Source organism: Stegastes partitus, unplaced genomic scaffold (assembly GCF_000690725.1).
Source record: "Stegastes partitus isolate 25-593 unplaced genomic scaffold, Stegastes_partitus-1.0.2 Scaffold772, whole genome shotgun sequence".
In the NCBI taxonomy this organism is placed as follows: Eukaryota; Metazoa; Chordata; class Actinopteri; family Pomacentridae; genus Stegastes; species Stegastes partitus.
In genome coordinates, this window is record NW_007578503.1 from 103,948 (window position 1) to 118,639 (window position 14,692).

Here is a 14,692-nt window from a genome sequence, read left to right on the forward strand (position 1 = left end):
TTTAATGACAACAAGCTGTGGGCGCTGGTGAGTGAGTAAGGGAAGGACCGTCTCTTCCCATCCGTCCTGACGCAGCTCCTTTTATTTATGAGCCACGCTATTTGTAACTGTGACTTTAATTAATTGTTATTAATCGCTGTTTCTCATCATGATTACAATCGGTAAATCTTGAAAACATTCATCAAAACATTTTCTAATGACACTGCATTGAAATGTGTCAGAAACCACAGTCCTGTTAGAGAAAGACTTAAAAGGTTGCAGAAAAGCCAGTTGGCAATATATGAAGAACGATCTCAAAGTTTCTTTTAAAGAGCAGATCAGTCTGTCTGCTGCAGCAAACACAGGTACTTAAATCAATAGTTAGTGACAGGAGAAATACACTAATCTGTACTTAGTATTAAATGCGCTTAAAAATATATATCTTCAATAAAAAGTCCTCCTGGCAAGTGATAAAATATGTTTGGCTTTGACTTTTTCTCTCTCTCTCTCAGTTAATCTTATAAACTAAATATTTTTACATGTTAATCCTTTTCCATAAAGAATCACATAAATGCAGGCTTTCTGAGAAGTATGTGTGAGTTGAATAAATTACTTGCTTTAACTAAATAAATCCCCAAACTGCTTTAAAAAAAAAATATGTGTGTTGTATGTGGAAGGAAAGAAACATTACACAACATTATACCAGTAAAATTATTTAAAATTGCAAAACAGTATTCTGCTGGGAACAGAATTTTGCTGGCCGATAAATTTTTATCAACCTATAAACAAACACACAAAAGAAGCAAAATCTGTTGAACTCAGTTACTTAATTCCATTTTGATTGTAATTTCTTAAAGACAAAATAAATAAATAAATAAATAAAGTTTTGCAAATTAATCTTAGCCAACAAATGATGTGAAAAAAAAATATAAATGCATTAAGTTTGAAATGTTGCTGAAACATACACCATGGAAAACAATTTAAAGCTGACTCTTTAAAAGGCAGATGTAGCCTGCAGAAAGTCACAGTATATTTCTATGAAATACAGTACCAACAACTTAATGGTAACAGTGAGTTGAAGTTTTACAGAATGTTACCAACACTGACATCCACTGGCTGAACGCTTAAATACAAGCTGAAGCTAAGCAGCTGGTGTATCCCTTGTTTATTTCTCTAGTTCAGGAGCCAGAGAGGATGCTGTGTTGGGTTTTTAAAGTAAAATTTGTGACAGAAATGTTTGTCTGGTGGTTGATTGTATTGTCCTGATCTGTTGATATAGTTTTCATATCAGAGGATTTATGTGACTTATTTTATATCACACAGGGACAATTTTATTAATCTGTGCTTTCAGTTTTCAACAATGTCTCCACTTTGAAAGAGAAACATGCTAAGATCTCCAGTCCTGACAAACAAAGAAAATGACTAAAATTGAAATGATTTCTGAGTAAAAGCGCTTTGGCAGGAGACGTGTCATTGCTGGCTTTCCGCTGTCAGCTGTACCCGTTGCAAAGGAAGCACCTTCAGGTTTTGGCAAAGTTCCCTTAGCTGAACCACACGGCTGTGTTTCTGTGAAATCCTGCACGCAAAATTAAACAAAACTGCAAAACCTCTTGCAACCCTGTTTTGCATCTACAACCGAGAGGGTAAGGCAAGGCAAAGTTTTTAAAAGAACTTTATATGTATTATAAATAACATGAAAACACATGAAGATAAATCTTTTTTTTTATCTTTGTCACATAGCATGGTTGAAGACAGATACTCCTGCAATGCCTATCATTATGCACTGAATCAACTAAATCAGCATAATTCCATCAAAAATGACATTTATACAGATAGTACTTATTATAGATATCCTTCTGGATCATGTCAATCAGATTGTAAGGCTGACATCATTACAAAAATGTCTTATTTAAAAGCAGGTGAGTAGTTTTTTCACGTAGCGTAAGCATAAAAAAGATGAAGGTGGAATAAGTATTTAGATTTTTCACTTAAAGTCATTGATTGTTGATTTAACCCCTAAAAACTCATCAGTGACTCTACACTGTTTCCATCCCTGGAATGAGCAAATCTACGAAGTCTTTGTTTCTTTTCACTCCACCTCACTGCCTGCAGCTTGAGCACACCAGCTCACCTACGACTTTAAAACTACCCCCCATGGCAAGTTGTAGTATTGGAGTAATTCAGTCATACGTTTTAACCAGAAAAAAAAAAAAATTTTAAAGAAGAACAATGAAACAGAAAGTCCCAACCTGCAAGCTGAGATTTAATTCCTCAGGTTTGTTATGTATGAAATTCTGAAAGTTTGAATCTGTATCTGTCATCAGTACGCTGTAGATTTAAGGTGGAGACGCTCAGCCATTGCATTGACTGTTTTTTTTTGCCTGTGCATTCAAGCATATATTAAAAACACCATATGGATATGTTCATAGGTAAAAAGTCTTTAAACAAAAGTAATACTGCAACATGAAAATATTCTATTAGGAGGTAACTTCCTGCTTTCAAAAATGTACTTAAGCAAAAGAACATCGGTTGCCATTAAACAGAAAAATGTAGAAAACTTAAAGTACCAAAAGTAAAAGCAGGATCAACCGGAGTAAGACGCGCCCCCTCATGAATAACATCTGATGTCTTTTAAAATATGTATAGATTTCTGACTATCAATATAACGTCTACACAAGAAGTACGCTTCAATGAACAAGTTTAGAGGGTAGTCACTACATACTGCAACTTACTAATTATAAAGCTGAATGAAAAATCCTGAAAAGGGACATCTTCCTCCTCAACCCAAGGGATGTACCAAGAGGGAAAAATGTTGACTTTATTTTTCTGAATTCTCATGTGCTCTGACCTGACTGCAACATGAATGTTAGTTAACATATATAGAAATTATTATTATTAGTTTTTTTTAATGGTTTCTTATGTTCAAATAGTTGTTGTGCTGCAGAATGACCCTTCATGATTTATATTGTATTACATAATAGTATGTTGTATTATCCATCCATCCATTTTCTACGCATATATTATATTATATTATATTATATTATATTATATTATATTATATTATGTTGTTATAATTTGACTAATTTTGTTTTCCATCTGTAAAAGTTTGGAAACAGTTGGTCATCAGAGCAGTAATTTGGCTATCCCTAAGAGTAAATATAAACCACTGGAAACAGAGAGGGTAACAACAGTAGAAAAGGCTTTGACACAGCAGGTGGTGAATTAGTTTCATTACATCACAGCAGAGGTCAACTATGAGCTCATCCCCTCCCTCTGTTACAGGTGTGATGTAACATTACAGATGCTGAAGCGTCTCCTCTGTCCCGGAACAGTCTGTGAAAACTGCATGATGGGAAGAGATCTGTGGTGAAGGTGCAGAAATCTGATCTCCTATCAGCCATTAACGGGAGTACTTTTTTTTTTTCTCAGGGATGCTGCGGGAGTTGCGTGCTACCTAGAGCTCACTGCGCATGCGTCACGGTAATACGCCGCCGCTTCCGGAGAGAACGCAGCAGAGCGAGATGATTACTGTTCGCTATTTCTGTTTTGTGGTTATTGCCATATAGCTGCGTTTTAATTTCGTAGCCGGTTGTTCTGTGAGGTGAAGTTGCCTACTTTTTTTTGCTAGTTTGGACATTTGGAGTTTTAAAAGTGATTTGAGATTGTTTGTTTAGTATGAAAAACAACATTATGCTCTGTCAGTGGAACTATGTCAGTCAGCAGTAGTGAGTAAAGGGTACAATACTATGGTTCCCTGTGAAATATGTTTACTGCTCGACTAAATCTACTTGACTAGTTCACATTAGTAAAATAAGGTGATTCTGCACAAGAAAATGCTGCTTTTCTAGCCTTGCGGTAAAACCGAAGCGTGCTTAACGGTATCGGGAGTGAACTATCTCGCCGTTTGTCCGACTGTTGTATCTTCGACGATGACAAGCTGCCGCTGCCTTGTAACGTACGTGACGCCGCACCACCTCCCTCCTCTCTCCTCCCTTTGTGCAGTTGACAGGCTCCTTCTCGGCTTGGACTGGAACACACAGAGGTACGTTGTGTATCTTCCACTGTAACCCAATACCGCTGAGGTTTTCTTCGCTGCCTACCTTAGACATCGACACGAGCGGGTGCGTTCCCGCCCGCGACACACGGAGCTGTCCGTCTCATCCGTCCATTTTAGCCGCTGCAGCATAGATGCTAGGCCTGCTGCTCTTTTACGACTGCTGCTAGCTTGGCCGCTAACGTCTGTCGGTGCGGTCATTTAGGCAGTGCAGGGAGCAGTGGTCAGCACATACAAAGGTGGCAAGTGATGAAGAAGTTTATTCTGTTCACGGTTTAACACTCTTAACGCGTTGTTGGCTTCTTTCCTGAGAACCTGTCGTTACTTTCCTCCAGTGAGACACTTGCCCGCTGTCCACCTTGATGGCGAGCTAATGCTAATCTGTTAGCAGGCGAGGACAGGAAGATGCTGCCTTCATAACCTCTTTGTCCGGGTCAAGTGGACTCAGTTGTGTTCGTGCCACATGAAGAATAGACTTTTTAAATTAAATATACTTTTATCCCGCAGTTGTATTTTGTTTACGTAGACAACAACTAAGGTGGTGCTGAAGGGCATCCATAGATGCTAAGTGTCATGAGTGGTCTTCATCATGCTGTGAATATGTGACAGAACCCTTACTTAAAGTTATTTTGATGTCTGAATATTAAAGTTGGTTTCCACAGGACACCTCAGTGGTAAACTCTTTGTTAGCTATTATATATACTGGTTTATCCTGGACCCTACGTCCTCTAGGGCCTCTGACATTTCTGCCTGGAGCCATGTGTGAAAGCCATAAAACCACTCAGGCACAGTGGGTGGACTGGCAGACAGGATGTGTCTAAACATTGGACAAGTCGGGCTTAATGGGCAGGCTATTCCTGTGTGTTAGCAGGCACTGTAGGTTCGTGGCATTAGCCCACTTTTTGTGTCAAAGTGACCACAGTACAGCCGTGGTATTCTGCTGATAGTGGGCCTCAGAACATGCCGCAGATAGACCTGGAGCTGATGTTGCACTATTAATCTTACTGGGGAAAAGAAAGAGATGTGTGCAGTTAAACACGTTTGGGCAATGTGGAGAAAGTGCATTTCGGTATATTTGTTTCTCATGTTCTAATTGCGGTTGAAAGGGTGGGGTGGTTTGTAAAAGGTGAGGCTGCTCGTTGATTTAACTGAAGAGTGTTAAAACAAAGATAGGAATGTTGAACCGAAGGAATGATTCATGCAGTTTTGATAACTGCTAAATTGGAGCAAGCTTTAGCTCAGGATTTTAAGTCATGTCACCGTTATTCATATGGCACATTTGAAACAGTACACCTCAACCAAAAGTGCTCTTCAACAGAGAAATAAGATCAGTCATTTTAACTAACTATAGTTTCTCTCAAATTGTATATTGTTGAATACAGGTGTAGTTTTTGTGCATGGCTTTAATATATTCCATGCATAGCTCTGTAGAAGAGTTGTAGTTCTTGGGATTTAAAAATATGACCTGTGGAATTGTATTTCCTAAGGTTGCCATTCAGCTGGTTGAATTCCTATTTTATCTACTATCAATATTCACATGTATGTTATCAACAGCCCTGTGCAACTGCTGTGCCGTGATAACTGTTGTGCCATTGAAATGGTGCCTACATTTATTCTAATGATGAAATAGACGTAATTTCTTGCACAACAGGCTGTTGAAGAAATTGAAGGACAAAGAGTCGCTTACACACTTGAGAGCAGCCAGTCCAGAGGGTTAGCGAAGGGTCTGCCTCGTGCTTCAGTCTGTGGCCCTCATTGTCTTTTCAAAACTTGGCTTGTTCCACTTTGAAAGATCATATTTAGAAAAATAGCTGAAGTGTTTGAATTGCATTTTTCCCCCCAGAACTCTAAAGTGGCTTTATACAGAGTGGACATAGTTAAAAGACTCAGTGAAAGCATTCATAATCCACTGGAATTGTAGTTCTTTAAAATTCAAACACAGGCAATTGACATCTAATGCCAAATGTGGCACCTGTGTACTAGTTGGCTGCTGTGCTGTCAAGTATGCCAGTCTGAAAGAATGAAAGAAAGAACCGTGCAAGTTTGAGAGTCACTGTATTCCTGTGTGTAGCTCTATGAAAACCAATAACCTCATCAGGTTTGTACCTTCTCTATCCATCAGTGACCTTCAGTTGCTCCGGCCTTCCTCTTGCAGCAGCATCACATCTGATCCGCTACAGGGTTGTTACTTTGTCTTTCTCTCGGTTCAGTTCTGGTTGTCCTAAAGCTGCAACACAGAGGGAGGACAGCGGGGATATTATTTTTCAGAGACTTTTGCACATTTTTGTTTTCTGCTTTGACTATCTCCTTTCTCTCTTCAGATTATGGCTGTACCTCCCACCTACGTTGACCTTGGAAAGTCTGCCAGGGATGTCTTTACTAAGGGATACGGTAAGCACCAAGTAGCACTTAAAGTTTACAGCAGTGTGATTTCGATTTTTAGAAAAATGGTTTAAGTAGCAATTAAACACTACCATTACTTTTAGCATTTAATAAGGATAGTTGTATCCTGAAGGTGACTCTGAAATGCAAAATATTTTAGAAATTGATCTTCTTTGGGTCTTCATAATACTGTATAATTGTAGTTATTTGTGGAGGCATATTAGTAAAATGTTAAGTCCTCACTTAGAGGTGACTATGCCTGGAAAGGCAGCTGTTAGCGCAAATCTAAATAAAGACCATTTTTTAAAAGTTCAAATTTAAACTTTTCCTAGCATGTTAGCTTCTTCATTTGGAGTTTTTCTTTGTTGATTCATTGACAAAGATAACTCCAGTAGAATTAGTTTCTACTTGTTCTTCCTTATTTTTACTTACACAAGTTTGTATGCTTTCTGTCATTGGAAGAAATAGTTGGTGGTTTGGTTACTCCATACTAGGGGTTGACCCATATGTTGTTTTTTCAGAGCTGATGCTGATTATAAGCAATCGGCTGTATAAGGGGCTGCGGCTGTCGCTCAGGTGGTAGAGTGGGTTGTCCTCCAATCGCAAGGTTGGCGGTTTGATTCCCGGCCCCTCCACAGTCAAAGTGTCCTTGGCCAAGACACTGAACCCGAAGTTGCTCCTGGCAGGCAGCACCTTGCATGGCAGTTCTGTCACCATTGTTGTATGAATGTATGTGTTAATAGGTGAATGAGAAACACATTGTAAAGTGCTGTGGTAAAATCTGCTGTAAAAATGAATATGTTGGCGTTAAAATTTAGAATAACACAAACTCCAACACATTTTTTTGTAATGCATTTTGCTGATTTATGTTTTACATACGTTTCATTAAGAGAAACTTTTCTTTTTCATCACTTGCCCTTCAGTGATGATTGGCTATTGCTCATGAGATGTAACCTGTCAGATTGTGCTCTTACTGGGACATTGTGTTAGATCACAGAGTGGCGACTACAAAGACAGTGTCAGAGAAAAAATAGTGAATTTTTAAACTGCTTCATTTTATCAGAAGTTTGGGGGAAAAAGTGCTGAATATCCGATCTGATAATCGTCCGGAAGATATTTGGATGACCTCGATTCATGCACTAAAAGAACAATACTTTTCCATGTATTGTGCTGTGAATAGTGCGATACAGCACTTTCTCTCAGTGTTTGTACAAATCCAGCCCCTGCACACAACACAAGTTACACAGTGTCATATAAAAGCAATTGATTCAAGCCAGTTGCAGTCCTGTAAATAGCTCACCACTAGCTGAGCACATGCTGGAGTGTAGTACAGAGCCTGCAGTTAGGGAGGATATCCTTGTGCTGTGTTTGTGTATCCACACAGCTGTGCTCCGATGGTTACTGAAGGATGTCCACTGAATTTTGGGGGATTTCCCAGTTCTTGCAGCACACTGATTTATGTGTATCATCAAGGCTGAATCACTGCAAGTTTAACAGCGACTGTAATTAGTTACTGCGGGTTTAAGTGCAGGCTTAAGTTGTATTCACATGGAATGTTTGTAGTCCACATCCTTCACAGAAAAGCCTCAAAAGTCTCCAAGAATAGCATGTCAGTTTTTTTTAATAGTTTTGAGGATTTTAACCCTTTTATAGAGTGCAAACTGCAGTTTTGGATGTTGATAGACAGCAATGGATGAATTGAATTTAATGAAGGTTGAGAAGCATGACAAGTAGGTCTCTGGTTCATGTGAAGTGTGGTTGAGTGAATCGATGGATGGCTGTGATGCTGGGTAGGGTCATAAATGGGGTCAGAATCTGTTCAACCGACCTTCTAGCTATTATTTATAACTGACCGCACTAATGCTCTTATGGGATCTACATCAAATCAATGCCAGGTCTAAGTCAATGGAATATAAATACCTTTAAATGTACTCTGGAGGCTATCAAATGGGTATTTCACAGACTCTAATCAATGACTTGATTTAATTAGTTTTAAAATCACATGTCTTAATCTTAGTTTTAGAGCTGGCTAGTGTTTGTAGATAACGTGTTTTGCTTTAAAAATAACATGTTTTAGAGTGATTATCATTTGCATTCTTATCGACATCATTTTGATCCTTTATGAAATGTTTTCTGTTTCAGGCTTCGGGCTCATCAAGCTGGACTTGAAAACAAAGTCTGAGAATGGACTGGTAAGTTGTTACGAGTCATTATTATCAGAGCTGCCAATTCAGACTGCAGCTGTCCTATCACAGCTTAGGACTCTCCTGACTGATAATTGAGTATACTGTATGTCAGAGTCAGTCTATGATCATAAAAACGACAGTCTGCAAACTCCTTTAAAAAAAATAAATAAATAAAAAAAAAAAGTCAATCCAAATGTAAATAACTCCTCATTTTGCTTTGTAAAGATGTTTTAGTGTAAGACATTCACATCACTCTGGTTTTATTGATATGAAGTGCCTGGATCGTTGACATGTCTGCATGACACTGACTTTGTCATCTGCAGGAGTTCACCAGCACAGGCTCTGCCAACACTGAGACCAGCAAGGTCGCCGGGTCACTGGAGACCAAATACAAGTGGGCGGAGCATGGACTGACCTTCACAGAGAAGTGGAACACAGACAACACTCTTGGAACTGAGATCACTCTTGAGGACCAGGTGATGTGGTAAAACTGACTTGGGATACTGTTGGTTTTTGTTTTGAATTCTAATCAATATGTATTTAGGATAAATGTGTCTTATTAAATTCCTGTAACAAAATGTTTCTGAACCATCATATATGTTCCTTTTTCTGTATTCACTGTGGCCTGTTACTCAAATAGAGGATTTACTACAGTTTGCTAGATTGTAATATTATCCTTACTGTTCCTACAGTTGGCTAAGGGGCTGAAGCTTACGTTTGATTCCTCCTTCTCACCAAACACTGGGTAAGGTCAGCTAAATGATGAGAATCCTTAAAATTGATGCAGTGCTTTTTGTTTATGATACCATGCTGTTAAAGCTATAGTGACAGTACAAAACTTCAACTTTGATGTGGATTTTATGTCTCACACCAGACTGAGTTAGCAGTTTATCTGAAAACCTTTGATGAAAACCTGCAAGTGGCTGCATTATACCTGACCTCAGTTAATTTTTGTGTCTACAAGTGTTTGTCTGCTGGTTTGACATGAGGGAAAAATCAAAGGAGGTTAATGAAGATGAAAAAAAGATACTGTTTTATTGTGTCGCTAGGGCAATGGATAAACACATTTTTATAAGCAGACATGTAATCTATAACCATATAGTGGTTACATAGAAACAAGATTAAATAATCCAGTAACATGAGTCAGTTTAAATCAATGCACCAGTGAGCAACTGTGCAGTTGTTTCACATCTGGCAACTGGTTATGATTAGTTGGCCAGCTGAGTTAGCTGATTGGCTAAACTTAAGACACTGCAGGGGTGTTTGTGACCTTGACGGCAGGCAATGGCAAGTCTATTATTGTTCATGAAAGAACTCTCCTCGTAAATTAGAACAGGGGACACATTGTAAAGAGCACTTGTGCACCTAGTTAGACATTTATGTCACAAAGTGTCTGAACAGTTCAGATAGTGATTGTCTTGAGCCCTACTTTGTGATAATCCACATTTCTTTTAGTTCAGTGTCATAGCAGTTTGTTAATGTCATCGCTCAGCAAGAAACATTAACCTGCTCTCTCTCCCCAACATCCTGCCAGTAAGAAGGGCGGCAAGATCAAGACGGGCTACAAGTGCGACCACATCAACCTTGGCTGTGACGTTCACTACGACATCAACGGTACAGCCATCCATGGCGCAGCAGTGGTGGGCTACGAGGGCTGGCTGGCCGGCTACCAGATGACCTTTGAGGCTGGCAGGAACAGGATCACCCAGAGCAACTTCGCAGTTGGATACAAGACGGATGAATTCCAGCTCCATACGAATGTGTAAGACTAAATGAGGTAGCAAGTGGACATGAGAAGTATGCCAACATGTGTACTTCTACAATCCTGTACACCAATGGTCTGGGTAACCAGTGTGCCTTCTCCTCATTATGTAGAGTGTTGGTTACTTCATGAAGAGTATGGTGTTGTAGCCACAGTGCTATGTGTTTAGTGCAGTTCATGTAAATGCAAATTAAAGGTAGTAAGGAGGATGAGGGTATAGGAAGAAAAAAACACAAGTGAAGTGATATGGGTGTATATTGCCCTACATAGCCAAACTGGTACAGTGTGTAGTACAGAATGGTCTGGCTGCACCTCATTATTGGTCTGTTATAAGGTTAAAAACAAACCAAAACACTCTATCTAGTTTATATTCTTTAAAACCAATTACTATCTTCTGGGGTGGAGCTAAGCCAAAGAAACGGCAGTGGCGTTCCCTGAAAATGGTATTGTAGAAAGAATTGTTTTGATGAAACATTTGCATGCAGAGAGGCGAACACTGTCATTAAAGTGGCTAATTCCCCTAATAAAAAGTAGCAGGGCTGCCTTACTGTGTGTTCCAAATCCTCGGCACAGCTGGAAACTTTTTGGATGGTAGACTGCTAGCCCGGAGGATGTGACTGTTGTTTCCCATAGTGAGGGGGATTATGAAAAACTGAAACATGTCGATAGTGGAAGAAGAGGAGAAAGCTGCATGAAATGTGTGACCATTGGCAGGTTTATGCCTGTAATCTACATTTGATGAGTCAGACCAGGTTTATCTGAAACAGCTAGTAGCCTTCAAACATTTCAGAATAAGCACCTTGCACCATCAACCTCCAGTATGCTTGCATGTTGTGCCTGTATGTTATTTTCATTCTACTTGGGTCACTATGTGTAAAACAGTCTGATATTAGGGCTTCTGTCCTGGGTACTTCAACAGGAGTCACAGGCTAAATGTTGTCACTGTTAGTAACTCCAGATAAATATTTGACGAGACAGGTACCTTCAAACCCTGTTTTCTTTCCTTGTGTGACTGACTAACTTGTTGTCTGCTTGGCTCTCTGCCAGGTACCCAGGTGCCTGTCGGTTATTTTTATTCCCAGGTGATGGGATTTAGTATATTGCAAGTGAGATGGAGTGAGTGGTTGGCAGGCCTCGGTGAAAAGGCAGAGTGAGGCTGTGTCAGACGGAGAGTGAGAGGCAGAGACAGGCCACAGTGTTAGTCTTGTTTCCTGCTGTGTCCCCAGCCAAGCCTGTCCATTTGAGTCTTCAGCTGAAGTGGTGATGTGAGGTCAGGGAAAGTGTAAAGTCGACTTGACGTCACTGACAGTGCACCCAATTGAGGAATTCTTTGTTTACAATACAAAAAAAACAAGATTTATCTCTTTATAACACAAACATCACTCCTAAGAAAATATAATTTACATTGCAGCAACATTTAACTTTTTGTAATCTGCTTTTTTCCTCAGAAATGACGGCACTGAGTTTGGTGGTTCTATCTACCAGAAAGTGAATGACCAGCTGGAGACAGCCGTCAACCTGGCCTGGACTGCTGGAAACAGCAACACCCGCTTTGGCATCGCTGCCAAATACCAGATTGATCCTGATGCATCTTTCTCTGTGAGTAGTGTGTGACCTTAAATAGCAGCCTTAGTAGTGGTATAGTAAGATCTTATGCAATGACAATGTGACATTATTGACGCGACTGTGTTTTCATAAGGGATTCATATTGCAGCTTCAGATTATAAAATTCTGTCATGTAGTACAGATGCCATTGAGACCAGTTTGGTTGTGTTCGAGAGATTCTTGGTATCTATGATACAAACCAACATGCACTACCACTAGTCACGATGGTAATGTCTGGGTTACTGACCAACTTGGAGAGATGACTGCACGTCCATGTGAGCGCATGAGCTTCAGCTGGGCCTCACACAGGTTCTCTCAAGCCAAAATGGCCAGTAGGAGGAGTCTGTCTACTACAGAGAGGCCAGGGCTAATTAAGTCCTTTCTATCACATTAGTCCTTAAATCCCACTTGCAGCTGACCCAATTACTCTGACTGCTTGTTAGTGTACCTAAATACATTATCTAGTACTTGTACACATGGTAATGACAAGTTGTTTTAGTGGAGCCATTTTTTGAAGTGTTAGAATTTGCAGCTTAGCTTTTTTGACAATTTGTGTGGAGCAGCCAATAAATTACGTAACATTGGAAGGGTGAATTTATCAATATGTATGTGTTTCCCACACAGGCCAAGGTGAACAACTCCAGCCTTGTGGGCCTGGGCTATACTCAGACTCTGAAGCCAGGTGAGTGCAATCTGTATATAATGTTAGTGCTTTGTCCAAAACAAAGCCAGCTCTGTTCACAAAGACCCCAACACTTGCTAAGAAAAAGATAAAAGTATGAATATAAGTATGAATACGGTTATACTCGGACAAAGCAGGTAAATTCAAAAGTGTGCTGTATGTGCATTATTACCAAAAAAAAAAAAACTAACATAAAAAGTTATGTCTTAGCGAGTCTGTGAAGGGTAAATTAAAGTACTACAGTTAGAGTTTCTATGTTTTAAGGATGAATTTACAAACAGGATGTGAATTTACACACTTTCCTGATGTGTCTGTCTTTGCAGGCATCAAGCTGACACTTTCTGCTCTCCTCGATGGCAAAAACATCAACGCCGGTGGCCACAAGCTTGGCCTTGGTCTCGAGTTCCAGGCATAGGAGGATGAGGCAGACGCCATTCCAGTCCTCCCAGCACACACGCATTCCCCACCAAAAATTAAAAAAAAAAAATCTGAATCCTCTATTGATTAGCTCTCCCTCACAAAACCCCTGTTTCCCCCTTAGACGTGTTACAGCTGAAAGCAAGACAGCATAAAGGTCAAATTGTTCTTGTGACGATGTGCCACTTTTAAAGGACCACTTAAGGGAACAATTATATTTTGAAATCAAAGGGCCCAGTTTCGAACAAAACCACAACTGTTACAGAAAGTTTGATCTTGAATCGCGTAGCTTGCAAGGGACAAGTAGCCTTGAGTACATTTATGTTTGTCTCTTTTCATTTCCACTACATTCGTACACAATGCTTTAATTTGTGTTTCTCTGCTTTCCAATGCGGTGAAAAGGGATAATCAAAACTAGATCAGCCCAAAATGCATTAAGGGCTTGACAGTTGGATAGTTACACCACCAGATGGCGCTGTTACATAGCACTAATAAAGCACTCCTCAAGCAAAAGGTGTAGCGGTGAAATAACCGTTTTATTTGAACACGTCTGCACTGGAGAGCTCTAGTGTTTGTCTTGATATATTCTTCAATGGGAAGGGTTAGTTGTCCCTGATGTAAGCAGCTGTCAGTAGCTCTAAGAGACACTACACCCCAATGAGTACATTCTGTGTTTTTGTCTCACTTGTCTTTTGTGTCTGTGCATTTGGTGTGAACCATGTCTTTTGTTACATATAGCAAAGAGAATATTATTTTATTGATGGTCTTGCATAGTTCAATCCACCTGAGAAGTCTTACGGAGGCAAAGACCTGTCAATTCTTTCTGGTTGAACAAACAAACGGAAACCTATCACGCACACAGCTGAACTTCTATGGATAAGAGTTACAGTGCTTCTTTGAAGGAGGATGAAAAGAATAAATACAGCGGCCTGGAAATGGTAGTCTTCCATAACTGGTTATGGGATTCATGGTTAGTGTACTTGACAGTATTGTCATTCCCTGAACTAAATAAAGAACATCTTGAACCGGTTTCTGGATTTATTTGTCATTCTGTCTTTTGTCACATATTAATGTACATCTTGTCATAATTTATGCTCATGTCTATTTAAATTTATGTTAAAAAACACAAACAAATGGGTCATTTGCCACAGCATAAGGTGATCAAACAGAAGCACATTACACAGTCACTGAATTTGATTTTCACCTGGTTTTAAGTTGGTTTCAGTCCACAGCTACAACTAATGATTAGCTTAGTCATTGATTATTCTGTTGAGTTTTTGTTGAAGACTTTAACTACTTATTCAAGAAGGCGTTGATCACATTTGCACAATAAATGACTAATGGAGCAGTCGGGGTTAATGGCCTGGCTCAAGGGCACCACAGTGATGTTGATAAGGAAGCAGCAAGCACTGTTTTTTTTTTTTTTTTCCCGCCACCAGATTTTATCCTGGCAGTCTGGTGGATAAACCAGTGACTCTTAGGTCACAATGTCAATTAATCAATCTTTTCTGTGGATAAAAGCTAATTCCATTGTCGCAGAGGACAAGGTCACATTTTTAAATTGCTTGCTTTGTTCTTTTAACAGGCAAAAACTGACTTGTTAAATGAATGAGAACAAATGCAAC

The 14,692-nt window shown here is 39.5% G+C and overlaps 1 protein-coding gene across 1 annotated transcript; it reads left to right on the forward strand.

Annotated features, from left to right (window-relative positions):
* The first annotated feature begins 3,921 nt into the window (after nt 1-3,921).
* Nucleotides 3,922-14,097, forward strand: vdac1 (voltage-dependent anion channel 1). The gene is made up of 9 exons (XM_008291948.1): nt 3,922-4,021; nt 6,355-6,424; nt 8,558-8,607; nt 8,925-9,077; nt 9,294-9,346; nt 10,136-10,363; nt 11,812-11,962; nt 12,593-12,650; nt 12,974-14,097. The coding sequence occupies exons 2-9, from the start codon at nt 6,358-6,360 to the stop codon at nt 13,063-13,065; spliced, it is 852 nt and encodes a 283-aa protein (XP_008290170.1). The 5' UTR covers nt 3,922-4,021; nt 6,355-6,357; the 3' UTR covers nt 13,066-14,097.
* The last annotated feature ends 595 nt before the right edge of the window (nt 14,098-14,692 follow it).

Excerpts from the sequence above, each read along its gene's own strand:
- vdac1 (XM_008291948.1), top strand. The coding sequence starts at position 6,358 with ATGGCTGTACCTCCCACCTACGTTGACCTTGGAAAGTCTGCCAGGGAT. Across the intron at positions 8,608-8,924 it reads CAAAGTCTGAGAATGGACTG|GAGTTCACCAGCACAGGCTC; the intron begins GTAAGTTGTTAC and ends TGTCATCTGCAG. Across the intron at positions 9,078-9,293 it reads AGATCACTCTTGAGGACCAG|TTGGCTAAGGGGCTGAAGCT; the intron begins GTGATGTGGTAA and ends CTGTTCCTACAG.